General features: G+C 49.8%; 1 protein-coding gene across 3 annotated transcripts in view; it reads right to left on the bottom strand.

Annotated features, from left to right (window-relative positions):
- dock11 (dedicator of cytokinesis 11) overlaps positions 1-27180 on the bottom strand; it is a 328275-nt gene that overhangs the window by 111408 nt on the left and 189687 nt on the right. For all 3 annotated transcript variants that reach the window (XM_084319393.1, XM_084319394.1, XM_084319395.1), the window contains exons 25-30: positions 16132-16201; positions 15050-15175; positions 13674-13745; positions 8225-8371; positions 4171-4254; positions 204-315 (exon numbers count right to left, since the gene is read on the bottom strand). In XM_084319393.1, the coding sequence (XP_084175519.1) occupies positions 204-315; positions 4171-4254; positions 8225-8371; positions 13674-13745; positions 15050-15175; positions 16132-16201 (611 nt within the window). The remainder of the gene's footprint in view (positions 1-203; positions 316-4170; positions 4255-8224; positions 8372-13673; positions 13746-15049; positions 15176-16131; positions 16202-27180) is intronic.

The raw sequence follows: 27180 nt of genomic DNA, 5'->3' as shown, positions 1-27180 counted from the left end.
GAGGCTTGTGACTGGACTGCTGCTGTTGTGTGTGAGTCTATGAGAGCGTCAAACCAACCGGGCAAGTTAGGGGGGGGGGGGGGGGGTGAGGGGGATTTGCTGTGTGCGAGTAAGGGGGGGGGGGGGGGGGGGGGGGGTGTATAGCAGGGGTTGACATGACGCAGATAAGATGAGACCCCGAACGTGACCTTTGGCCCCTTTACCTTGAACCCTTTGGAGCTTGGTGCGTCCGAACGCCATGGGCAGGTTGAGGGGGATGTAGTGCTCGTGGTTGCACACGGTCATCAGGAAATCAAATTTCATCTCGGTCAGCGCCTGCAGGGGAGGAGGGAGACGTGAACAGCTGCATGGGCTGGTGGTGGCAGGGCTTGGCAAACAGAGTCTCACTTTGTTAGTCACATATGTCAATGCAGATAACAGCAGGGTGTGTGTGTGTGTGTGTGTGTGTGTGGATACCAAAGTGTGCCTCTGTGGATACAGTCCGAGCAGATTATGAAAATAATCAGCCAGTGTCTGTAAATTCTCTATTTAAAAAAATATATATAGAATATATATTTTTTTTCTAGGAGCAGGTTCTTTTCATATTTTCCTTTTTGTAAGTTTCAACATGGTGACGTGTGATGTGGTGTGGTGTGGTGAGGTGTGATGTGATGTGGTGAGGAGAGGTGAGGTGTGGTGAGGTGAGGTGAGGTGTGGTGTGGTGTGGTGAGGTGAGATGAGGTGAGGTGAGGTGGTGAGGTGTGATGTGGTGAGGTGAGGTGAGATGAGGTGAGGTGGTGAGGTGTGATGTGGTGTGGTGAGGTGAGGTGAGATGAGGTGGTGAGGTGTGGTGTGGTGTGGTGAGGTGTGGTGAGGAGAGGTGAGGTGAGATGAGGTGAGATGAGGTGAGGTGGTGAGGTGTGGTGTGGTGAGGTGTGGTGAGGAGAGGTGAGGTGAGGTGGTGAGGTGTGGTGAGGAGAGGTGTGGTGAGGTGAGGTGTGGTGAGGTGAGGTGAGGTGAGGTGTGGTGTGGTGAGGTGAGGTGAGATGAGGTGAGGTGGTGAGGTGTGGTGAGGTGTGGTGTGGTGAGGTGAGGAGAGGTGTGGTGAGGTGTGGTGAGGTGTGGTGAGGAGAGGTGAGGTGAGATGAGGTGGTGAGGTGAGGTGTGGTGAGGTGAGGTGAGGTGAGGAGAGGTGAGGTGAGATGAGGTGAGGTGGTGAGGTGTGGTGTGGTGTGGTGAGGTGTGGTGAGGAGAGGTGTGGTGAGGTGTGGTGAGGTGTGGTGAGGAGAGGTGAGATGAGGTGAGGTGTGGTGTGGTGAGGTGAGGTGGTGAGGTGTGGTGTGGTGAGGTGTGGTGAGGAGAGGTGAGGTGAGATGAGGTGGTGAGGTGAGGTGTGGTGAGGTGAGGTGAGGTGTGGTGTGGTGAGGTGTGGTGAGGTGAGGTGTGGTGAGGTGTGGTGTGGTGAGGAGAGGTGTGGTGAGGTGTGGTGAGGAGAGGTGAGATGAGGTGAGGTGTGGTGAGGTGAGGTGTGGTGAGGTGAGGTGTGGTGAGGTGAGGTGTGGTGTGGTGAGGAGAGGTGTGGTGAGGTGTGGTGAGGAGAGGTGAGATGAGGTGAGGTGTGGTGTGGTGAGGTGAGGTGTGGTGAGGTGAGGTGTGGTGAGGTGAGGTGTGTGAGGTGAGATGTGGTGTGGTGAGGTGAGGTGTGGTGTGGTGAGATGAGGTGAGGTGTGGTGAGGTGTGGTGGTGTGGTGAGGTGTGGTGAGGTGTGGTGAGGAGAGGTGAGGTGTGGTGAGGTGTGGTGTGGTGAGGTGTGGTGTGGTGAGGTGTGGTGAGGTGAGGAGAGGTGAGGTGTGGTGTGGAGAGGTGTGGTGAGGTGTGGTGAGGTGTGGTGAGATGAGGTGAGGTGTGGTGTGGTGAGGTGTGGTGAGGTGTGGTGTGGTGAGGTGTGGTGTGGAGAGGTGAGGTGAGGTGTGGTGAGGTGTGGTGAGGTGAGATGAGGTGTGGTGTGGTGAGGTGTGGTGAGGTGTGTGTGGTGAGGTGTGGTGTGGAGAGGTGAGGTGAGGTGTGGTGAGGTGAGGAGAGGTGAGGTGTGGTGTGGAGAGGTGTGGTGTGGTGTGGTGAGGTGAGGTGTGGTGAGGTGAGGTGAGGTGTGGTGAGGTGAGGTGAGATGTGGTGAGGTGAGGTGAGGTGAGGTGTGGTGAGGTGAGGTGTGGTGAGGTGAGGTGAGGTGTGGTGAGGAGAGATGTGGTGGGTGAGGGTGTGGTGAGGTGAGGTGAGGAGGCGAGTTGTGAGGTGAGATGTGGTGGTGAGGTGTGGTGAGGTGAGGTGTGGTGTGGTGAGGTGAGGTGTGGTGAGGGGGTGAGGTGAGGGAGAGATGTGGTGAGGTGTGGTAAGATGAGGTGTGGTGAGGTGTGGTGAGGTGAGGTGTGGTGAGGCGAGGTGTGGTGTGGTGAGGTGTGGTGAGGTGTGGTGAGGGTGTGGTGAGGTGTGGTGAGGTGAGGAGAGATGTGGTGAGGTGTGGTGAGGTGAGGTGAGGTGAGATGAGGTGTGGTGAGGTGAGGTGTGGTGAGGTGTGGTGAGGTGAGGTGAGGAGAGATGTGGTGAGGTGTGGTGAGGTGAGGAGGATGAGGTGAGTGTGGTGAGGTGTGGTGAGGTGAGGTGTGGTGTGGTGAGTGTGTGTGAGGTGAGGTGAGGTGAGATGTGGTGAGGTGTGGTGAGGTGAGGTGAGGTGTGGTGAGGTGAGGTGAGGGGAGAGTGTGGTGAGGTGTGGTGAGGTGAGGTGAGGTGTGGTGAGGTGAGGTGTGGTGAGGTGAGGAGAGATGTGGTGTGGTGAGGTGAGGTGAGGTGTGGTGAGGTGAGGTGAGGTGTGGTGAGGTGAGGTGAGGTGAGGTGGTGTGTGAGGTGTGAGGTGAGGTGGGTGAGGTGAGGTGAGGTGAGTGTGGTGAGGTGGTGAGGTGTGGTGGTGGTGAGGTGAGGTGAGGTGGGGTGGTGAGGTGTGGTGGGGTGAGGTGTGGTGAGGTGGTGGTGAGGTGAGGAGAGGTGAGGTGAGGTGAGTGTGGTGAGGTGAGGAGAGATGAGATGAGATGAGGTGAGGTGAGGTTGTGGTGAGGTGTGGTGAGGTGAGGTGTGGTGAGGTGAGGTGAGGTGTGGTGAGGTGTGGTGGTGAGGTGTGGTGAGGTGTGGGTGGTGAGGTGAGATGAGGTGTGGTGAGGTGAGGAGAGGTGAGGTGTGGTGGTGAGGTGAGATGAGGGTGTGGTGAGGTGAGGAGAGGTGAGGTGTGGTGAGGTGTGGTGGTTGAGGTGAGGTGAGGTGAGATGAGGTGAGGTGTGGTGGTGAGGTGAGGTGTGGTGAGTGAGGTGAGGAGAGGTGAGGTGTGGTGAGGTGGTGGTGAGGTGCTGGGGGGTGAGGTGAGGTGATGTGTGAGGTGAGGTGTGGTGAGGTGAGGTGAGGTGAGGTGTGGTGGGTGAGGTGTGGAGAGGGAGGAAGGTGAGGTGAGGTGAGGGAGGTGAGGTGTGGTGAGGTGTGGTGAGGTGTGGTGAGGAGAGGTGAGGTGTGGTGAGGTGTGGGTGGTGGTGAGGTGTGGTGAGGTGTGGTGGTGAGGTGGAGTGGTGTGGTGAGGTGAGGAGAGGTGTGGTGAGGTGTGGTGAGGTGGTGAGGTGTGGTGGTGGGGAGAGGGTGAGGTGAGATGAGGTGAGGTGAGGTGAGGTGAGGTGAGGTGTGGTGAGGTGAGGTGTGGGTGAGGTGAGGAGAGGTGAGGTCGTAGGTGAGGTGGTGAGGTGTGGTGAGGTGAGGTGTGGTGAGGTGAGTGTGGTGCGGTGAGGTGTGGTGAGGTGAGGTGAGGTGTGGTGAGGTGTGGTGAGGTGAGGGTGAGGTGAGGTGAGGTGGTGAGGTGTGGTGAGGTGAGGTGTGGTGAGGTGAGGTGGTGAGGTGTGGTGAGGTGTGGTGAGGTGTGGTGGTGAGGTGAGGTGAGGTGAGGTGTGGTGAGGTGTGGTGAGGTGAGTGTAGGTGAGAGGTGAGGTGTGGTGAGGTGAGGTGTGGTGAGGTGAGGTGAGATGAGGTGAGGTGAGGTGTGGTGAGGTGAGATGAGATGAGATGAGGTGAGGTGTGGTGAGGTGTGGTGAGGTGTGGTGAGGTGTGGTGTGGTGTGGTGAGGTGTGGTGAGGTGAGGTGTGGTGAGGTGAGGTGTGTAACCTTGGAGTCCTTGAGGCTGAAGTAACACATGTAGTCGTTGATCAGGCTGAAGGCGAAGCCCCTGTTCATGAAGCTGAGGCACCTCTGAGGAGAGACGGAGGATCAGGACACAGGTCACGTCACTTTCATGGATTACATGTCATTGGATTACAAATGTCTGTTTACAAAAAAAATTGTAAATGTAAATACGATTTTGTTGCTTAGTAAAAAAAAATTCAATAATACTAAAAAGCGCAGTGTGCTCATCGTGTCAGTGGAAAGGAGTTCAAAGGTGAGTCGCCCTACATCCAGTAACAAAGCCTCTCCCCATCGCTCCCCCTCTGTGTGTCTCTCTCTCCCTCGCTCTCCCTCTGTGTCTCTCTCTCCCCCTCCCTCACTCTCCCTCTGTGTGTCTCTATCTCTCCCCCTCACTCTCCCTCTGTGTCTCTCTATCTCTCCCCATCGCTCTCCCTCTGTCTCTCTCTCTCTCCCCCTCCCTCCCCCTCTGTGTGTCTCTCTCTCCCCCTCGCTCTACCTCTGTGTCTCTCTATCTCTCCCCCTCGCTCTCCCTCTGTGTCTCTCTATCTCTCCCCCTCGCTCTCCCTCTGTGTCTCTCTCTCTCCCCCTCGCTATCCCTGTGTCTCTCCATCTCTCCCCCTCCCTCCCCCTCTGTGTGTCTCTCTCTCCCCCTCGCTCTCCCTCTGTGTCTCTCCATCTCTCCCCCTCCCTCTCCCTCTGTGTGTCTCTATCTCTCCCCCTCGCTCTCCCTCTGTGTGTCTCTCTCTCTCCCTCACTCTCCCTCTGTGTGTCTCTATCTCTCCCCCTCGCTCTCCCTCTGTGTCTCTATCTCTCCCCCTCGCTCTCCCTCTGTGTGTCTCTCTCTCTCCCCCTCACTCTCCCTCTGTGTGTCTCTCTCTCCCCCTCGCTCTCCCTCTGTGTCTCTATCTCTCCCCCTCGCTCTCCCTCTGTGTCTCTCTCTCTCTCCCCCTCGCTCTCCCTCTGTGTGTCTCTCTCTCCCCCTCGCTCTCCCTCTGTGTGTCTCTCTCTCCCCCTCACTCTCCCTCTGTGTCTCTATCTCTCCCCCTCGCTCTCCCTCTGTGTCTCTCTCTCTCTCCCCCTCGCTCCCCCTCTGTGTCTCTCTCTCTCCCCCTCGCTCCCCCTCTGTGTGTCTCTCTCTCTCCCCCTCGCTCTCCCTCTGTGTCTCTCTCTCTCCTCCTCGCTCTCCCTCTGTGTGTCTCTCTCTCTCCCCCTCGCTCTCCCTCTCTCTCTCCCCCTCGCTCTCCCTCTGTGTCTCTCTATCTCTCCCCCTCGCTCTCCCTGTGTGTCTCTCTCTCCCCCTCCTCTCCCTGTGTGTCTCTCTCTCCTCCTCCCTCTCCCTCTGTCTCTCTCTCTCTCTCCCCCTCCCTCCCCCTCTGTGTGTCTCTATCTCTCCCCCTCGCTCTCCCTCTGTGTGTCTCTCTCTCTCCCCCTCGCTCTTCCTCTGTGTCTCTCTCTCTCCTCCTCCCTCTCCCTCTGTGTCTCTCTCTCTCCCCCTCGCTCTCCCTCCGTGTCTCTCTCTCTCCCCCTCGCTCTCCCTCTTTGTGTCTCTCTCTCTCCTCCTCGCTCTTCCTCTGTGTCTCTCTCTCTCCTCCTCCCTCTCCCTCTGTGTGTCTCTCTCTCTCCCCCTCGCTCTCCCTCTGTGTCTCTCTCTCTCCCCCTCGCTCTCCCTCCGTGTCTCTCTCTCTCCCCCTCGCTCTTCCTCTGTGTCTCTCTCTCTCCTCCTCCCTCTCCCTCTGTGTGTCTCTCTCTCTCCCCCTCGCTCTCCCTCCGTGTCTCTCTCTCTCCCCCTCGCTCTTCCTCTGTGTCTCTCTCTCTCCTCCTCCCTCTCCCTCTGTGTGTCTCTCTCTCTCCCCCTCGCTCTTCCTCTGTGTCTCTCTCTCTCCTCCTCCCTCTCCCTCTGTGTGTCTCTCTCTCTCCCCCTCGCTCTTCCTCTGTGTCTCTCTCTCTCCCCCTCGCTCTCCCTCTGTGTGTCTCTCTCTCCCCCTCGCGTCTCTCTCTCTCCTCCTCCCTCTCCCTCTGTGTGTCTCTATCTCTCACCCTCGCTCTCCCTCTGTGTCTCTCTATCTCTCCCCCTCGCTCTCCCTCTGTGTCTCTCTCTCTCCTCCTCCCTCTCCCTCTGTGTGTCTCTCTCTCTCTCCCCCTCGCTCTTCCTCTGTGTCTCTCTCTCTCCCCCTCGCTCTCCCTCTGTGTGTCTCTCTCTCTCCCCCTCGCTCTCCCTCTGTCTCTCTCTCCCCCTCCCTCACTCTCCCTCTGTGTGTCTCTATCTCTCCCCCTCACTCTCCCTCTGTGTGTCTCTATCTCTCCCCCTCACTCTCCCCCTCCCTCTCCCTCTGTCTCTCTCTCCCCCTCGCTCCCCCTCTGTGTGTCTCTATCTCTCCCCCTCACTCTCCCTCTGTGTGTCTCTATCTCTCCCCCTCACTCTCCCTCTGTGTGTCTCTCTCTCTCTCCCCCTCGCTCTCCCTCTGTGTGTCTCTCTCTCTCCCTCGCTCTCTCCCGGTGTGTCTCCCTCTCCCCCTCGCTCTCCCTCTGTGTGTCTCTCTCTCTCCCTCGCTCTCTCCCGGTGTGTCTCCCTCTCCCCCTCGCTCTCCCTCTGTGTCTCCCCCTCGCTCTCCCTCTGTGTGTCTCTCTCTCCCCCTGTGTGTCTCTCTCTCTGTTATGACTTATGACTCAGCACCACCACCCATCCTCCACTAAGGCTACGTTTAGACGGAGAGAGTCTGAACAGAAACCGCAAAAGTCGTCTTACGGTTTCACTTTTAATTTTGCGTTTAGACTATCGTTTTGGGATGGAATTCTGCGTGCAGACGAGGCTGTAACGACTCCAGACGACTGAGCCCCGCTGTCACACGATTGGCGCATATGTCACATGACGTGCTGTGAAGACCCGCCCTACTCTGCCTCTGATTCGCAGACTGTGGGTGGGGAATGTGATTGGACCAAAGCAGAGTCACTCACAGACAGTGGGTCCAGTCACGCCGCGGGACAGATTCTTGTGTATTTAAGTACTGCCAATGTAGCCTTCAGGTGATCGCCATGGATAGAATCAGACATGCTTTGTTTACGCTTCTAGGCTACTGGCGTCTGGCGCATGCCTGTGATGTAAGCAGTACACGCGACAAGAGCCTTGACAACCCTTTCGTCATCGTTTTATGCGGTTTGACAGTTTAGATGAGAGCGCGAAGGTTTATCGTTTCTAGGAATTCCACCCTGGAAGGTAGTCTCACTTTTTTGCGGTTTCACCCCGTAAAAACGCAGTTTCCGTATAAACGAAAGGCACATCCGAAAAAATATTTTTGCGGATTCACCTGCTAGCGTTTCCGTCTAAACGGGGCCTAAATCTCACGTAAGAATCGCTGGGAATCCTCTGATAGCAAACACACACCGGGCCACCGTGGACCAGGACCAACATGTTTACACCAACTCTCTCTCTCTCTCTCTCTCCCTCTCTGTGCCTCTTTCTCTCTTTCTATGGTTATGGACTTCACTACACTATTCTATTTATATGGCTTATGTACTTTACTACAGTTGTTTTAGACTTTACTATATATGGACTTTGTGCTGATGGGTTGTCTGTAGCCTAGGCTCCTACAGGGACACTTGAGGCATTTTAATTGCCATGCGACTGTTTCCCTAGTGACGGAAGAGCAACAGGTCTATAATAGAGGCCTTGCACAGAATGTTTGTGTAGTTGTCTTTATTCCAGCATGGCTAAAATCCTTGGGAAACAAACGTAGTACTGAAAATATACACTTTGACGGCTGTTTTGATAGGGTTAGGGTCTTTACTCTTGGCTACATTTGAAAACGAATGAAACAAATTAATACCGACTGTATTGATCTATTTATGACATGAAATAAATCTCGGCCCGATATCGAAGCCGATCGGGCTTAAGGGGTTAATCAATAAACTTTTGGGGGGGAAAAGCAATACTTTTATTCCTCACCTCTCTAATCATAATTTTTTTTAATGATCAGTCTACATAAAATTGTATTCATAGAGAAACATGTCGTTTGGTGTATGTCTTCAGTCCACACACCTTGATGAAGGTGGCGAGGCTGATGTTGACGCAGCGTGCCTCCTCGGGGACCTCGGCGTGGCGGATGGTGATGTGGGGCATGATGGACAGCAGCAGGGACTGCACCGCCTGCTGGAAGCTGTCGGGGAACCGCTGGGCGCGTGGCATCTAGCAGAAACACAAAATAATATGATATCATTCATATTATAACATCTTAAGTATACAAGCAGGGTGGGGAATTAACACCAGACACACAGAAGAATGCTTGTTCACGCCAAACATTATGGGAAATGTTGGACCAGCTAGCCAAGCTGTTGGCCCAAAAACACCTCTTTAGGCTAGCTTGTAGCTTGTAGCTTGTAGCTAGTAGCTTGTAGCTAGTAGCTTGTAGCTTGTAGCTTGTAGCTTGTAGCTTGTAGCTATAGCTTGCAGCCGGAGAGCTTTCTACTGAACGCACAGAGAGAGTAAATTGGTATCTACCTTCGTGTCCGACGCAACGGTAAGCGCATTTCCCCATAAAGTTATGTTCCTTTAACACACCCTGATTATAAAGATGCGCTTCTACTGTATACGTCTATATAATGGAAAGGAATACCGAAAGAGAGGAGGGTGAGTGACTGCTTCGTATGGTCTCACTTTGGGACAGACAGATTTATAAGGAATGCAAGCCGGTGGCAAAGCATAACTGATATGAATAGTATTCCCATCAATCATATCTGGCCAAAAACATCCCTGTCGGACAGAATGAGAACGGTTCCACTAAGTGCAAGGAGACGTTGGGTACCTGTGTAAACGGCACCTGCCATGTTCTCCACACACAGATATGCACAGAGATTATGTGCAAACAGTTCCCCATTGATCCAAAAAAGTATACATTTTTATATTAAAGGAAAATATTGTGTGCAGCATAGACTACCGCACCTGACTATAAGCCGCAGCAGCTAAATTGAATGATGTGTACATATATAAGCCGCACTGGACTATAAGCCGCAGGTGTTTTAATGTTTAATTACCATATGTAATTAGCATTGGGACACAATACTGTCAGACAAATAACAAGAATTAACTCATTTACAAGTTGTATTAAGTTTAGCAAATAAGGGAACAGATAAATAACATTTCAATGCAATCAAAAAAGCTATATTTAGATTTTTACATTTTCGGGTTTGGTCACGTTGAGTCACATATAAGCCGCACCGTTATATAAGCCGCAGGGTCGAAAAATTGGGGAAAAAGCCGCAGCTTATAGTCCGAAAAGTACGGTATGTGGCGACTTGATGTTGCAAGGTGCGCCTTGGTGTTGAAAGCCTGGTGCTTCTACTGCTAGAGTTCACTCACAGCGCCCCCTAGTGTCTTCACTTTATTTAAATGTTTTTTACACATTTGCCATAGAAAATAAATATAAAACAAAAAAACAAAATATGCAAATGAACCGTTATGAATATCCAGTTAATTTAACATTTAAAATTAGCGGTTAATGAGTTAACCAGCACAACAGTTATCTGTACACACCCCTAAACATAAAATAACATAGCGTAACGCAATGTAACGTAACATAACTAGTGCTGTCAAGCGATTAAAAAAAATTATAAAATTAATTACATGCTTTGCGATTAATTAATCTAAATTAATCGAATATTAATCGCATATCAATATTTGCTGCGAGAAGCGCAAAAAGTGGGACTTTCTTAAACTCCATTTTATTTTCATAATTCTTTCAGTTTTTTTCTGTGTAATTCTTTCTGGGTAACTTTTTTAAAACTCATTTTACAACCCAACATGGACTTTGACTTGATGTGTTCACTACAGGCACAGCCTATATATAGGCCCCTCTCTCTCCAGTCCAGTCATGTTATTTGCTGATGGTTTCTAACTAGGATAGCAGCTACTGTACGTGAATGAGCCTAGGTACGTATGTTCTCACCGCCCAGAGTGCGTGAAGCTGTGCGTCTCCCACTCCGTTTGCATTAACAGGGAACTGCTGCTTGCAGTTATAGCCTAATGTTACCTGGTCGTCTGTTGGAAGCTTTTAAACGTTTATGGTTTAATTTACAAGATTATGTGCAGTGGAGGGCAGCTAATTCATGAGCAGATGATAATGGGGGTGAAAGAGCCATTTCTTCTTTCAATATACTTTCAAAACACAGACTGGTTATGATATGTTCCCTCACGTTTTGCTTGTACAGAAGTATCACTCCAAATAAGGCAAACACCTCACTGTCCCTCCACTGACCACCTCCATCACAGCTGTCTTCCATGTTTGTATTCACCAAGTGACTCCCGCCACATGGTAAATGGTACATTCATATAGCGCTTTCATCCAAATACATCCGACCTGTATCTGTGTATTATGACATAATAAGTGGCCCAAATCTGAATTGAAAAGATAAAATTCTATAGGTCGCTTTCACATATAGTTTGGTGGACTTGGGGGGGGTGAAGTTGCAACATTGTTGCATTCTTCATTTGGTTCGGTTTGCTTTCACACTGCAATTTGTCAAGTGCACCAAACTTTCTGAACAATGTCACGCGATCGAAAAAGGCGCTCGTCTATTGGATATATAGAATCCCAAAAACAGGCTTCGGGGACAGCTCTCATACACACACACACCACATTATTCTGCGAAGCAGCCCAGCGCACACACATACTGTACACCACATTATTCTGCGAAGCAGCCCAGCCCAGCGCACACACACACACACACACACCACATTATTCTGCGAAGCAGCCCAGCGCACACACATACTGTACACCACATTATTCTGCGAAGCAGCCCAGCGCACACACATACTGTACACCACATTATTCTGCGAAGCAGCCCAGCGCACACACACACACACACACACACACCACATTATTCCCCGGAACAGCCCAGCCCAGCGCACACACACACACACACACCACATTATTCCCCGGAACAGCCCAGCCCAGCGCACACACATACACACACACCACATTATTCCCTGGAACAGCGCGCACACACATAATTCTCATATATTGCTAAAATGCTGACGCAGTTTTTTTTACTTTGATGTGACATTGGTCGATTGTTCGATTGAAGCTCATTGCCATCATTCTCTCGCTAAACAACTTGTATACCTCGTTGTTTTTGTGAGTGGCCACAAGCAGCTGTTTAATTAGCTCGTCTGACCATATTTCTATCAGGGCTTTTACCTCCTCATTCGCCCACGTCTGTCCACGAGACATGTTCCACGCGTGCTTGTTTTGCAGTGAGCGGCGCAGCGTTTGTTTCGTTTCCTTCTACTCGGGTCACTTCCTATATTTGGTCTTGCGTTCGGTCCGGTGAGCATTCACACCACAAAAGTACACACCAGGGTTCACTTGGAAGCGAACCGAGACCTACGTTTTCAGGCGGACCAGAGTTCGCTTTTTTGGTCCGCACCAGAGTTTGAATGAGCTTTCACACTAACCCCAAACCAAGCGGACTATCCGAGGAAACGAACTCTGGTGCGTTTAAAGCGGACCAAACAGCTCTGGTGTGAATGCGACATGAGCGCTAGAGCAAACACACCAAGCATGTTTCTTTATGGCATGTGTTGTGGCGCTAGAGCAAACACACCAAGCATGTTTCTTTATGGCATGTGTTGTGGCGCTAGAGCAAACACACCAAGCATGTTTCTTTATGGCATGTGTTGTGGCGCTAGAGCAAACACACCAAGCATGTTTCTTTATGGCATGTGTTGTGGCGCTAGAGCAAACACACCAAGCATGTTTCTTTATGGCATGTGTTGTGGCGCTAGAGCAAACACACCAAGCATGTTTCTTTATGGCATGTGTTGTGGCGCTAGAGCAAACACACCAAGCATGTTTCTTTATGGCATGTGTTGTGGCGCTAGAGCAAACACACCAAGCATGTTTCTTTATGGCATGTGTTGTGGCACTAGAGCCAACCTAAGCAAGTGTGTGTGTTACAGTGTGTGTCAGGCTCCACAGCCGTGGGGGCATGTACTGCTGCCAATTGAAGATTGAGAACTGTTAGGACTATCTGACTCCTACTAAACTAATATTAAACACTGCACAGACTCTTACCGACTATTATTAATGTCTGATTGAATCCTTGCATTCACTACTGTTCACTGCTGTTATCACTATCACCATCATTACTTTGCACTTTGTTCTATTATTATTAGTAACTATTCTACCTGTACCCCCATGCTGCTATGACGCCTGAATTTCCCCAAGGGGATTAATATTAGACTTGACTTGATTTTCATTTGGGGAAAATTACATGATTACAATTATGCACATTTTAGTATCTTTTTTTTTTGTTTTTTGTATTGATCTTTTTCCCCCTCCTTGTTCCTCCGATGTTCTCCCATCCCAATGTTAGTCGTTATGCCAATTCCCAATCCCCTTCCTGGTCGCTGCGCACTTACCCCCCACAGTCGGTCTGGGAGAGTGGAGGCTATCACGTGCTTCCTCCGACACACGTCCAGCCAATCAACCGCTTCTTTTCACCTGGCAGCGCGGACTCTCACTGAGAGGGCGTAGCGTGTGGAAGGATCACACTATCCCCCTCAGGTCCTATCCGCGCTGAGCAGGCGCCCCGACCGAACTGTAGGAGTCGCTGTTTACAACGAACCGGACCCACCCCGCCAGCTTCTCCCACCCTCTAATACTGCCAATTGTATTAGTGTGAACGGCCAGCCAAGCTGGTGACAACCCCGGAGCTGTGAGCTGGATTTGAACAGGCGAATCCAGCGTCTCCGGTGTTGGTGACGAACGCAATCTCCGCTACGCCACCTGACCACCCTTTTAGTATCTCTTTTGATACTTTGCATACAAGTCAAGTCAAGTGTTCCTTTATTAATCCCCTTGGGGAGATGCAGGTGACATAGCAGCATGGAGGAGGGGAGGTCCAGGTAGAAGAGGTTATAATAATAATAATAATAATAATTAATAATAATAATAATAATAATAATAATAATAATAATAATAATAATAATAATAATAATAATAATAATAATAATAATAATAATAATAATAATAATAATAATAATAATAATAATAATAATAATAAAACATTGAATATAGAACAAAGTGCACAGTAGTGAAGGGCAGGATTCAACTAATAGTGATGATAGTATACATGGTTCAAACTGTAGTAACACGCTGCACCAGAGTCTGTGCAGTGATTAGTAATTAAGAGTAGTCAGTCCTAACAGTTCACCAGCCATTTAGCTCTCCAGCCGTTAGCCAAGTCAGTCCATGGCTACCGGCACGAAGGACTGGCACGAAGGACTGGCACGAAGGACTGGCACCAAGGACTGGCACCAAGGACTGGCACCAAGGACTGGCAGGAAGGACTGGCAGGAAGGACTGGCAGGAAGGACTGGCACAGACGGTACTTTTCCTACTCTGTATCACGTTACCCCCAAGTACTGCGTGTAGTACAGTAGATTGCACCTGTGTTGAAGGGAAAGGAGCCAGTGAGCAGTGGTTACAGACCTTCATGCGGTTGTCTTCCTGCAGGAACTGAGCCGTGGACTTGGCCATAGTCTCAAAGAAGAACCAGGAGTACTAGGGAGGAGGAAAGAGACACGTTAAGACTGACATGATCATATCCTGCAAGGGGTAGAATGTAATTCAATACTTGTACTCAAGTACAATTTTTTTTGGTATTTTACATTTTATATTTTGCACATAATATCACACACACATCCAAAAACGCACACATTCGGACACAAACAAACAGTTTTGCAAACAGTTTTGCACACGTTCCTTTAGTTTAACAGTTATTGAGAGTAATTGACTTTGAATATGGCCACCAGTGATGTCATCGGACGGGGACATTGAATACTTGTGTTGTGTTAATTACAGCTCTAGATGGCACAAGAGTTGGTCCCTAAACAGTAAACTGCTGCAATTTGGCAGCTAGTAGAATGAGTAGGCCTTTCCTAACCTGACACCATAAACATGCTAAATAGACACCTCTGTATTTCCTGTTTCAATGTTTGTTAATACAGTTTGTTCCCCTAGCAAAGGAATAGTGACAGAATACTTTCTCCACAACAGGATTTTACTTTCTTCTTTCAAGGGCACTAGCAAGTGAATGTGACGCAAGAGTGCCATCTGGTGTCCAAAGACTGTCATGTTTTAAACTGTGTGGGTAATAAACAGGGAAGAAAGACTGTCAGGTTTTAAACTGTGTGGGTATCAAACAGGAAGAAAAACTGTCAGGCTTCAAACTATGTGGGTATCAAACAGGGACGAATATTTGTTCAATTTAATTGTCGGTTTGGTTTTTATCAATGAATATATCATTTTGTATTGTTATTGCCAAAGCACGAGACAGGATTCAGTGGCAGTGTATGATTGCGGCCTTATGCCCCAACCGGGACGGAGAGGATAAGTAAAGTAAGTAATTGTTATTGTCTGCGTTACTTTTACCCTTTCTCTTATTCTCTGCATTGCTTTTATTCTGTCTATTTTATGCTCATGTACTGCTGTAAAGCAAGTCTGGCTGCAATTATTGTATGAAAGGTGCTATACAAATAAAGTGTATTATTAATGCAAGTAGTATAATTTCAAACCGAAGTAACGTGTGTACATTTCCTTTTGAATAAATCAATAAAAAACAAGACAGACAGATAAAATGAATAGGAACAGACACACAATAGAGGCACAGACAGACAGACAGACAGACAGACAGACAGACATACTGCAGACAGACAGACGGAGACACAGACAGACAGACAAGACAGACAAGACAGACAAGACAGACAAGACAGACAGACAGACAGACAAGACAGACAGACAGACAGACAGACAGACAGACAGACAGACAGACAGACAGACAGACAGACAGACAGACAGACAGACACCTTGAGCAGTTTGTTGCTGGTATTGAAGTCTGCGGTCTGCTTGAGGATGGCAGTGACGGCGGTGGCCAACACCTCGTGGGTCGTCCCAGAGCTGCCCGACACCGGCTTGTTGGTCACAAACACATACTGTTGGACACAAACACATACTGTTGGACACAAACACATACTGTTGGACACAAAACACATACTGTTGGACACAAACACATACTGTTGGACACAAACACATACTGTTGGTCACAAACACATACTGTTGGACACAAACGCATACTGTTGGACACAAAACACAACACATAAATTATGCAACATGCAATACGCATTCATTCATTCAATCAATCAATCTTAATTTCAACTCGAAAGCCCTCATTTCCAATGATGTTGAGCATACAAACATAATAATAAATACATGATAAATACAACGAATATACAATAAACAATAAGTGCAATCATAATGGACATAGTTTGTACAATCAATAGCTACTGTAGCTACATGCATCAATTATACACTATAGCTACTGTAGCTCCACACATCAATTATACACTATAGCTACTGTAGCTCCACACATCAATTATACACTATAGCTACTGTAGCTCCACACATCAATTATGCACTATAGCTCCACACATCAATTATACACTATAGCTCCATACATCAATTATACACTAGATACTGTAGCTCCATGCATCAATTATACACTATAGCTACTGTAGCTCCACACATCAATTATGCACTATAGCTCCACACATCAATTATACACTATAGCTCCATACATCAATTATACACTAGATACTGTAGCTCCATGCATCAATTATACACTATAGCTACTGTAGCTCCACACATCAATTATACACTATAGCTCCATACATCAATTATACACTATAGCTACTGTAGCTCCATGCATCAATTATACACTATAGCTCCATACATCAATTATGCACTATAGCTCCATACATCAATTATACACTATAGCTCCATACATCAATTATACACTACTGTAGCTGTAATACTGTTTTTGTAATACTGTAATACTCCAGCACCATACTGTATAAGGCTATATGTCAGAACCTGGAGTGCCACACAGTACCTTTAGGAAAGAGCGTAGGTAGTGTTCCAGTCCCTCCTCGTGGCATCTGGACACTATGTGTATGATCACACTAGAGAGACCAAGAGATCACATTATTAACATGTATGATCACACTAGAGAGACCAAGAGATCACATTATTAACACACTAGACTAGAGAGACCAAGAGATCACATTATTAACATGCATGATCACACTAGAGAGACCAAGCGATCACATTATTAACATGCATGATCACACTAGAGAGACCAAGAGATCACATTATTAACATACATGATCACACTAGAGAGACCATGGTATCACATTATTAACATACATGATCACACTAGAGAGAGACCAAGGTATCACATTATTAACATGCATGATCACACTAGAGACCAAGGTATCACATTATTAACATACATGATCACACTAGAGACCAAGAGATCACATTATTAACATACATGATCACACTAGAGACCAAGGTATCACATTAATAACATACATGATCACACTAGAGAGACCAAGGTATCACATTAATAACATGCATGATCACACTAGAGAGACCAAGGTATCACATTATTAACATACATGATCACACTAGAGAGATCAATAGATCACATTATTAACATACATGATCACACTAGAGAGAGACCAAGAGATCACATTATTAACATACATGATCACACTAGAGAGAGACCAAGAGATCACATTATTAACATGCATGATCACACTAGAGAGACCAAGGTATCACATTATTAACATGCATGATCACACTAGAGAGACCATGGTATCACATTATTAACATACATGATCACACTAGAGAGAGACCAAGGTATCACATTATTAACATGCATGATCACACTAGAGAGACCAAGGTATCACATTATTAACATACATGATCACACTAGAGAGACCATGGTATCACATTATTAACATGCATGATCACACTAGAGAGAGACCAAGGTATCACATTATTAACATACATGATCACACTAGAGAGAGACCAAGGTATCACATTATTAACATACATGATCACACTAGAGAGACCAAGGTATCACATTATTAACATACATGATCACACTAGAGAGAGACCAAGGTATCACATTATTAACATACATGATCACACTAGAGAGAGACCAAGGTATCACATTATTAACATACATGATCACACTAGAGAGACCAAGGTATCACATTATTAACATACATGATCACACTAGAGAGAGACCAAGGTATCACATTAATAACATGCATGATCACACTAGAGAGAGACCAAGGTATCACATTAATAACATACATGATCACACTAGAGAGACCAAGGTATCACATTAATAACATGCATGATCACACTAGAGAGACCAAGGTATCACATTAATAACATACATGATCACACTAGAGAGATCAAGATATCACATTAATAACATGCATGATCACACTAGAGACCAAGTGTAACTGAGGGGTACAATTCCCTGACTGTATTGATAAGTATGGTATCATTAAACCACTACCGCTTTATGTACTTTAACTACTGGCCACACAGTACATGATATAGATATGATGAACACTTTCCCACCATGAAACCAAGTCCACACAAATGTATAAATCGAATATTTAATATATAGCAAAGGGTATATACAACGTTCACTTAATGACATTTATGATTTGAATGCACTTGTAAGGCAAATGAGTATTCGTAGGCAAATCAACATTGAATGTCCAATCTCTGGTTACGCAGGAAGCAAGTATACAACCTGGTTCTTTAGGGAACTATAGCGATGGTACTTAAATGATTATAGCTGGATACACTAAAGGGGGTCCCGCTGGTTGTAAGTCAGTAGGGGGGGGGGTTAGGAGAGCCGCTGGCGATATCCCATCTGGCCAACGATTTCTTGGGAGAATTCAGAGTGCTGAACACGGTGCCCACAGAACCTTGGTCCACAGATGAATACAGCTGGGCCCTCTTGTAGACGGTAGCTGCCGGTCCACAACGAAGAGACGTGAGGCGACCTCACTCGGGTTAGAGCGCCGTCTCACCTGGACTCCTCTCGGGGGTAGTTCCAACACTTACCAGTGTTGGCTGTTATCCATGGCATAAATCAAAGCACCCAAAGCAAGTAGATAATCCAAGCCGTGTAGGGCTCGCCGTCGTCCGGGTAAGGTAATCCAATGTGCAGGTCCACTCGTCCTAGCCCAGAACTCCTCGGATGAAAGCACCACACGTGGTCTGCCCAGCCTGGTTAAGACTCTAGATAACGCGAGGAAACGATGGGGGTACTGCTCACTTTATAACTCTAACCGAACGATGCACCATACATAATATTAACTATTATTAACTTAATAGAAATACGTCCCACTCGACGGTATAGTGCCAAACTATGACAATTCAACTATTAATCCACACGATGTCTCAATGCCATTCTGAGGCCAAGTTGACCATACTGCACCACACGTGTATCGTGGGTGAGGCTTAACGTCTTGCCACTAGGTTGGAGGGTAAAGAACTAAGGGCTAAGGGACTAAAAAGAAAGTTCTACTTTACTTGCGCCATATATATATGCGCTGTGAACAAATAGTACCATTCGTATTTCGGCAGACGTATTCCTACGCGGAACCGGGGCTAGTAACGACATGTTCGTCGGCACGATTGAACTTGAACCAAGGGGCTTGGCTGCTGGCGCCAGGTTCTTGTCCAATGAGAGAATGAAACTATTATGGGCTGTTAGTAGACTAAAGGGATATTCAGTGTATATGTACAAGGAATATACAAGGGATATCAAACGATATACAAATACTATTAAATATATATCCATAAATAAATATATATATTCGGTTTAATCTGATCCGTCACAACAGCCGCCCCCTAATTAGTCCCACCTAATTAGCTAAGCAGAGACAGATTAACCGCACTGTCTACCACTCAAGGTCCGCTGTAAGGGTCAGTCAACTCACAAAGTCATGGGGTCATGGTCGTCATCGATAGTGTCTGGGAGTCTGGGCAGTTCTATTAGCCTCGCCACGGGTCGTGTGTAAGTTCGCCCTTGGACGAGCACCTCAGCCGCTCGGACCTTGCCATCGGCACCGGTGATCACTTTGCTTACGCGGCCAGCCGGCCACATAGCTCTGGGTAGTGACTGGTCGATAATCATGACGACTGTTCCTTCTGTCAAATTGTCTCTCTCTTTTACCCACTTCTGGCGGGTCTGTAGAGACGGTAGGTAGTGGAGTAGAAAGCTGTTCCAAAACTTGTCAGCTAGTACTTGACTGTACCTCCACATTCTTCGGCCGTTCGCTTCTTCAGGCCTGTACATTGTCTGGGGTAGCGCGGGGTCCAGCCGCCCCATCAAGAGTGTGTTGGGGGTGACTGGGTCGACATCTGCTATATCACTGGAGACGTAGCCGAGGGGCTTGGAGTTCAATACTCCCTCGATCTCCGTGAGGACTGTCATTAGGACTTCTTCCGCTACAGTCTGGGCCCCAAGCACGGCGTACAGGGCTGTCTTTATAGAACGTACTTCTCGTTCCCAGGTTCCACCGAAGTGGGGTGCGTTCGGGGGATTAAACTGGAAGTCAATCTGGGATGGAGCGAGGTGGGTCTTAAGTTCTGGGCCCATAGCTTGGAAGCTCTCTCTCAGCTCTCTTTCTCCGCCTTTGAAGTTTGTCCCGTGATCAGACAACAATGTAGACGGTTTTCCTTTCCGTGATGTGAATCTTCGGAAGGCCATAAGGAATGAGTCTGTGCTCATGGTTGGAAGGAGTTCGATATGTATCGCTCTGGTGGTCATGCATTTGAATACAATACCCCACCGCTTCTCGGTTCCTCTTCCTTTCTTTATATACAACGGGCCAAAACAGTCCATGCCTGTGGAGTGGAATGGCTTGTCGCCGAGTCGGAGGCGACAGGGGGGTAAGTCAGCCATCCGGGGTATGCTGGGCTGCGCGCGCCACTTTCGGCAGTCTAGACAGGTTCGCTGGAAGCGTCGCACCGCTTCTCTTCCTTGAAGTATCCAATAGCGACGTCTGATCTCCGCGAAGACTCTCTCGGCTCCTGCGTGGTGCACATCCTCGTCGTATTTCTTTATGATCAGCTCTGTGACCTTGTGTCGGCTGTTCAAGACTATCGGGTACTTAACGTCATCCGGTAGGTCGGGGGCTCTCCGCAGACGACCACCCACTCTGATGAGATTATGGGCGTCGCTCTCGGGTGCCAGGTGGAGCAATCTGCTGTCTGATGGGACGGGCTTTCCTCCCTGTAGACAGTCTAGCTCGTCGGGGAACGAGTCTCTCTGGGCTCGTTGTAGTAGAAGAAGTTCTGCTTCTTCGTAGTCAGCTGCTGAAATGTCGGCAGTGGGCTGAATCTCTGGGTGGTGCCGCAGAAATGTCTTTAGTTGCGCACTCTGTAGGGTGAGGCAATCATCTATGTTGGGGTCTGTGGAGGCGACTGTGCTCAGTCCACAGAACATAGGTTTCTTGTTCTCAGCCTCCTCTTTACTCGCTTCCCGTGGGGTGGGCGTAGGCCACTCTTCTTCCGGGAGCTTGAGGAACTCTGGTCCGTCACTGTAGATGTTGCGACGGGTGAGGTCATCTAGGGACATTCCCCGGGTGATGACGTCAGCTGGGTTGTGTTTGGTGTCCACATACCGCCAGCTCGCTGCTTCTGTTAACTCTTGAATCTCGGTGACTCTGACTCCCACGAAGACTTTGTATCTGCATGAATCAGACTTGATCCATGTGAGTACTGTCGTGGAATCTGACCACAAGATTGTTCTGTGCACCGGAATGGTGAGTTCACGTTGGATTAACGTGGCTAGATGCGCTCCTGCTAGGGCTGCGCAGAGCTCTAGACGCGGGATAGATTGTTGCTTTCGTGGGGCTATTCTTGAGCGAGCCAGGATGAAAGCAGTGTGTATCTCTCCTCCCTTCTCTTGGGCACGCAAGTAGGCCACCGATCCATAGGCTACTTCGGAGGCGTCACTGAAGACGTGTAGATCCATCTTGCATGTCTCTGGCCTCACTGTGGGTGGGAAGTAGCTGCGGCGTATATTGACGCCTGGGAGTGAGCGGAGCTCCGTCTCCCACTCTCTCCATGTGGAGGCAAGGGGTGCGGTATTGGGTCGTCCCAGCCCTGGTCCTTGTCCCATAGTGCTCGTACAATCATCTTTGCCCTGGTGGTGTAAGGTAGAATACATCCCAACGGGTCATATTGTCTGGCGAGTGTTCTGTACACACTCCGTCTGGTGGTCGGTATCGCCGTCGACCTTCCCTGCTCCGTGGTCAGGGGTTTGTGTCTATAGTGGAGCGAGTCTGTTTTGAAGCGCCAGACTAGTCCTAGTGTCATTTCTTGGGCTTCTCCTGGGATGGTCGCCATCCAGGTCTCGCTGCTGGCAGCCTTGTCCGCGGGGGAGAGGCTGCGCAATACGTGCGGGTCGCTGCTGGCCCACTGCCTGAGATCAAAGCCGCCTTTGATCAGGGAGGCGCGTAGCTTGAGTAGGAGAGCCTCGGCTTCTTCTTGAGTCGAAACGCTTTGTAAACAGTTGTCCACGTAGAAACTGTTCTTCACACTGTGTCGGACCTCTTCATCTGCTGCTGGGTCCTCTGCGACGTGTTTCTGTAGTGCAAATGTAGCACAGCACGGGCTGCATGTGGTTCCGAAGGGGAGGACTTCCCATTGGTAGATGGCTGGGTGCTCATCTCCGGTCCTCTCTCTCCATAGGAACCGCAGTAGGGGCTTATCCTCCTCCACTAGTCTCACCTGCAGGAACATCCCTTTGATATCCCCGCTGATAGCCACCTTGTCCTGGCGGAAGCGTAGTAGCACGCCTAGTAGAGAGGGGCCGAGTGTGGGGCCGGGCAAGAGCTCTTTATTCAGATTTTGGGATCCGATCTGGTAGCTGCAGTTAAACACAATGCGATCCTTGCCGTTGTGGTGGACCTTGTGGTGCGGCACGTACCATGATTCGGTCGTCTGATCGGCCTCTTTAATGTCAATCTTTGTCACGTGTCCCGCTGTGATTAGCTTCTCAATCTCAGCGCGGTACACACTCTCTTGAGCGGGGTCTTTGGCTAGGCGCCGCTCTGTGTTCAATAGATACCGCTCCGTAGCGTCTTTCTTTTTTTTTGATCCACTTTTTCTCCCATTTTTCTATATTTTCTCCCATCCCAATTTCGTATCATCCAATTCAACCCTCCCCTGTCACGAACGCTGTTTCTTGCCTCCCACAAGCCGGCTGCAATGTGGACTAAGTCATACATAGCACGAGTCCCCTCCGGTACTTGAGGTAACAGCAGTCGCATCTTTTCACCTGCGCAGCTCGATCTCTCAGTGTCGAGGAGTAACGCGTGGGAGGCTCACGCTGCCCCCGACACTTCCTGATTCTACTGCGCAGGCGCACCAACCGACTTGTAGGAGTCGCTTGTTCACAACGCCCGATCCCCACCCTTCAGTTTCCCTCCCCGTAATACGGCCAATGTGTATTACTGCGGACGACCAGCTAAACTGAAAACAATGTGGAGAGCTGGATTCGAACACGCGAATCCTAGCGTCTCCACACTGGTGGCGAGTGCCTTGCCCACTACACCACCTAGCCGCCCTCCGTAGCGTCTTTCTTTGCGTGAAAAGTGGGCATTCCCTCTCGCCTCAGGAGTGGAGTTGCGTATCTCATCACTCCGCCGACTGTGACTCTCTTTGTCCCTTGCTCGAGGAGGTTTATGGCGTAAATGTCTTCTTTAGAACGAATGTCTTTCTTTTCGTTCTTAAAGGGCATTGTCTCTAGTGTCCATAGCCTCTCGACATGCTGCAGGAGAGTGGTGTCTTCTTCTGTCACTCTGGAGTGGAGGCAGCTAGTGGCTGCTGTTCGGTTGAGAGATTTAGCGAGGGGGCCTTGTAGTGTCCATCCTAGGCGGGTCTCGACTGCTGCAGGACAGCCTCTGGGTCCTGTATGGACCCGGTCTATCGGGACTATGAGGTCTGCATGGTCGGAGCCTATCAGCAGGGTCGGGGTGGCGCCGTCTATGAGCGGGATAGGTAGTTGACGCAGGTGCACATATTTATCCATCAGCTTGGCGATGGGGTAGGTGTACTGTGATAGTCCTATTTCTTGGCTGGTGAAAGCATTTGTAATCCTATACCGTCGCTCTGGCTGCCCGCTTGCTGCGATAGTGAAGGAGACATTCTCGCCTTTTATCGTCTTTAAATCTCTTCTTATTGTCCGAATCGTCATTTGGTTCTCGCTCCCCCGCAGTCCCAGCTGGGCCGCAGCGGACGCGAGCAGAAGGGTCTTCTCTGACCCGTCATCAAGGACGGCGTAAGTGTCCATGACTTTATCTTGGTAGCTCAATGTTACACGGACTACCTGGCGGGGTCAATGTACATGACACTTGCCTTTGTGCTGCTCGATGGTGCAGGTGCAGGCTTTCTTCTGTTACTGTCGTGTAGGACATCTAGGTGGGCTCCGTCACACCGACTGCACCTCTTCTTTAGGCGGCACTCGGCTGCCATGTGACTGCGCGCACATCGGTAACAGCGCCTGTTGGACTTTATCCATTGACTCACTTCTTCTGCATTCATCTTTGTGAACAGGTCACATTGTGACAGCCAGTGTTCCTTCTCGCAGTACGGGCACACCATCTTCCACTTCTCTTTTCTCGAGGGGGTACTGTGGTTCTTACTGCTCGGTACTGATTCTGATTGGTGCATGACAGTCACCGATCTTCTTCCATCGTTTATTCTCCTGGGTCCCTCTCTGGAGCTTGGTGTGCTCCGCACGAACGTATCCAGTCGTAAGCTGCTGACTTCTCTCGCCAGGAAGTCGGCTAGATCGAGGAGGGATGGTTCGGGACCGTTAGGATCACGGTGGTCCGCCTAAAGCGCTCTTGTCTGGCGGGTGGCAGCTTCTCTAAAATCCTCTCGACGTTAGAGTTGGCGTATAGCTCGTGCATACCCTTTTCTCGTTGCGCTCCCAGCATCCCTACCAGGGACTGCACTTTTATAGACAGGTCGTCATCCGCAGCTCCTTCTCCCAACCCCCACCCATTCCAAATGCTGAATCGAGAACCTCATCCTTCACTCTGTCATCTTTCTCTCCCATTACAGAAGCCGAGACCCTGACACTGGTAACGTCGAACCGTCCGACTACATGCCAGCTGGACCGGCTACCTTCCCCACTCCTCCAGTCCATAGCACCAGACATCCTCCCATTCCTAACTGCAACCATCAACTCCTCACTCAACTCGGGGGTGGTCCCCACCTCCCTAAAACAAGCCAGAGTCACGCCCCTCATAAAAAAACCATCCCTGAACCCTACCGTCATAGGCAACTACCGTCCTGTCTCTCTTCTCTCCTTCCTTTCTAAAACACTTGAACGTGCTGTATCCAACCAACTTACTGCTTATCTCTTACAGAATGACCTCCTAGACCCTAATCAGTCAGGCTTCAGGACTGGTCACTCCACAGAGACAGCCCTCATTGCGGTCACAGAGGCACTTCACTTAGCAAAAGCGAAAGGCCTCTCCTCTGTCCTGATTCTCCTAGATCTATCTGCAGCCTTCGACACAGTCAACCACCAGATCCTCCTCGCGGCCCTCGCAGGAATGGGAGTGGCTGGCTCTGCGCTGACATGGTTGTCATCATACCTCAATGACCGCTCCTACCAAGTGTCATGGAGAGGGACCCTGTCGGCCACCCGCCCCCTGCGGACGGGTGTCCCCCAGGGCTCGGTTTTAGGACCCCTTCTCTTCTCCCTCTACACTAAATCACTGGGTAACATTATCACGTCTCATGGCTTCTCCTACCACTGTTATGCCGACGATACTCAACTCTTCCTCTCCTTCCCTCCCTCAGATATCCACGTCTCTGAGCGGATCTCGGCCTGTCTGTCCGACATCTCCGCCTGGATGACGACCAACCACCTCAAACTGAACCTAAGCAAAACAGAATTGCTCCACCTGCCGGCCAAATCCTCCCCCCTGACCGACCTTTCCATCACAGTCGAGAATGCAGCTGTGACCGCGTCCCCGACCGCCAAGAACCTTGGTGTTGTCCTCGACGACCAGTTGAACTTCTCTGCTCACATCGCAGCGACAACCAGAACCTGCCGATTCCTCCTGAGCAATGTCAGAAGGATACGCCCCTTCCTGACAAAAGAAGCCACCCAACTCCTCGTCCAATCAACAGTCATCTCCCGCCTCGACTACTGCAACGCACTGCTCGCTGGCCTCCCGGCCACTGCCACTAAGCCTCTTCAACTCATTCAGAACGCAGCGGCCCGCCTGATCTCAAACCTACCGAAGTCGGCCCATGTCACCCCACTTCTTAGGGACCTGCACTGGCTCCCCATTGCTGTACGAATCCGCTTCAAGGCCCTTGACCTAGCATACCGTGCGGCAAAGGGAACTGCTCCCGCCTACCTCCGGTCAATGGTCTCTAACTACACACCCTCAAGACCCCTACGCTCTGCATCTTCTGGCCGCCTCAGACCTACTCCTATCCAAGCTCCGGGAGGGTCATCAAAGAGAAGTCGCCTATTCTCAGTCCTTGCCCCACAATGGTGGAATGAACTACCCACCCCAGTTAGGACAGCCGAAACACGTCCAATCTTTCGCCGTCGACTAAAGACTCACTTCTTCAACCATTATCTGAATTAAAAAAAAAATAAAATCTAACCCTAACTAACCATACTGTCATGCACTTGTCCTAATAAACTAACCTACACTGTAGCACTCAACACTTTGATGAACATTGTTACTCAGCTGATAGAGTTGTGCTCTTCCTGATGGCTTGTCGTACAGAACTTGTAAGTCGCTTTGGATAAAAGCGTCAGCTAAATGACTAAATGTAAATGTAAATGTAAATGTCTAATGAGCGATTGTCTGTTGCTGGGGGTAGGCGGTCAATATGCCTTATCTCTTGGATTACGTAATCCCATATACGTCCATATCTCTGGTCCAGCGCTGCTAGAGCCGCGGTGTATGGGGTCGTAGAGGTGGCATAGGCTAGCGCTATATTGTGCGCTCGGGGTACTTTCAGGTGCTTCAGTAATATTGCATACTTGTGGCGTTCATCAGCGACATCCACCATCATTGTCTCTAAGCACATCCGGAGCTCCGTGTACTGTGCTCGATTCTCATAGGTGAAGTCTGGAAACGTCGGTGTACCAATGTATGACGCCGTGGATGGCTGATACATCGGCGAGCGTTGGGGGAGAGGCCTCCTAGGCGAGTCTCCTCTTGCGCCTCTCTGTGGGCTGGTACCGGCAGGGTACCATGGCCCACTGGTCCAGGTGCTATTCCTCTGGGCTGGTCGTGCGTCATGCTCACCCGTGAATAGAGTCGGGGGTCTGTAGCGCAGCGCCGCGGGGGTATAGCCTGGGCTGTACTGGACCTCCTGGTCCGGTGGAGTACTGTGCTGTCGTCGGGCTTGGTTCTCCTCCTCTCCCTCTTCTTCTTCTATCAGGTCCTCTAGATCCTGTAGTCGTTTATTTAGCTTCTCCGCAGTGTATGCTGCTCCTTCCTTGTAGCTGGGTCTCGCTTGGACCGGTCGGGGAAGGGGGTCTGCGGGGGGTATAGGCTTGGTCTGTTGGTCAAGTTCAGGGTCGCTTGCTCGGTTAGGAGACGCTGCCCTTGACTGTTGTCTCGACGAGTTCCTTGAACCCCTGGCGGAGGGAGAGGGTGTTGCCTTGAGGATCAGCTGCTCCATTAGTTGCGCTTGTAACTTGTCGCGCTCGGCTTGTAGTCTGTCGCGCTCGCCCTGTAGTCTGTCGCGCTCGGTTTCGCGCTGGATGAGAGCGAGGTCGCGCTCTGTTTCTCTTTGGGCACCGGCAGCGGCACGCTGGGTGTCTGCTCGGTCTCTTGCCATATTCTCTTCCGTCTGAAGGCGTCTCATCTCCAGGCGTATGCGCTCTTCTTCGCTCCGTTGCTGTGTCTGGAGTCGATCGCGTTCACCCTGAAGTCGATCGCGTTCACCCTGGAGTCGATCGCGTTCGGTAGAGGCTGTCAGGCTGACGAGGAACGCCTGTGATAGCATCCTCTCCGCTTCGCTGGGGGAAGACGGTTGTAGAGGTGAGCCGCTCCTGGCGGTA

This window comes from Notolepis coatsorum, assembly GCF_963971535.1.
Source record: "Notolepis coatsorum genome assembly, chromosome: 1".
In the NCBI taxonomy this organism is placed as follows: domain Eukaryota; kingdom Metazoa; phylum Chordata; class Actinopteri; order Aulopiformes; family Paralepididae; genus Notolepis; species Notolepis coatsorum.
Note: the sequence above shows the minus strand (reverse complement) of the source record. Positions and strands in the feature narration are given on the sequence as shown.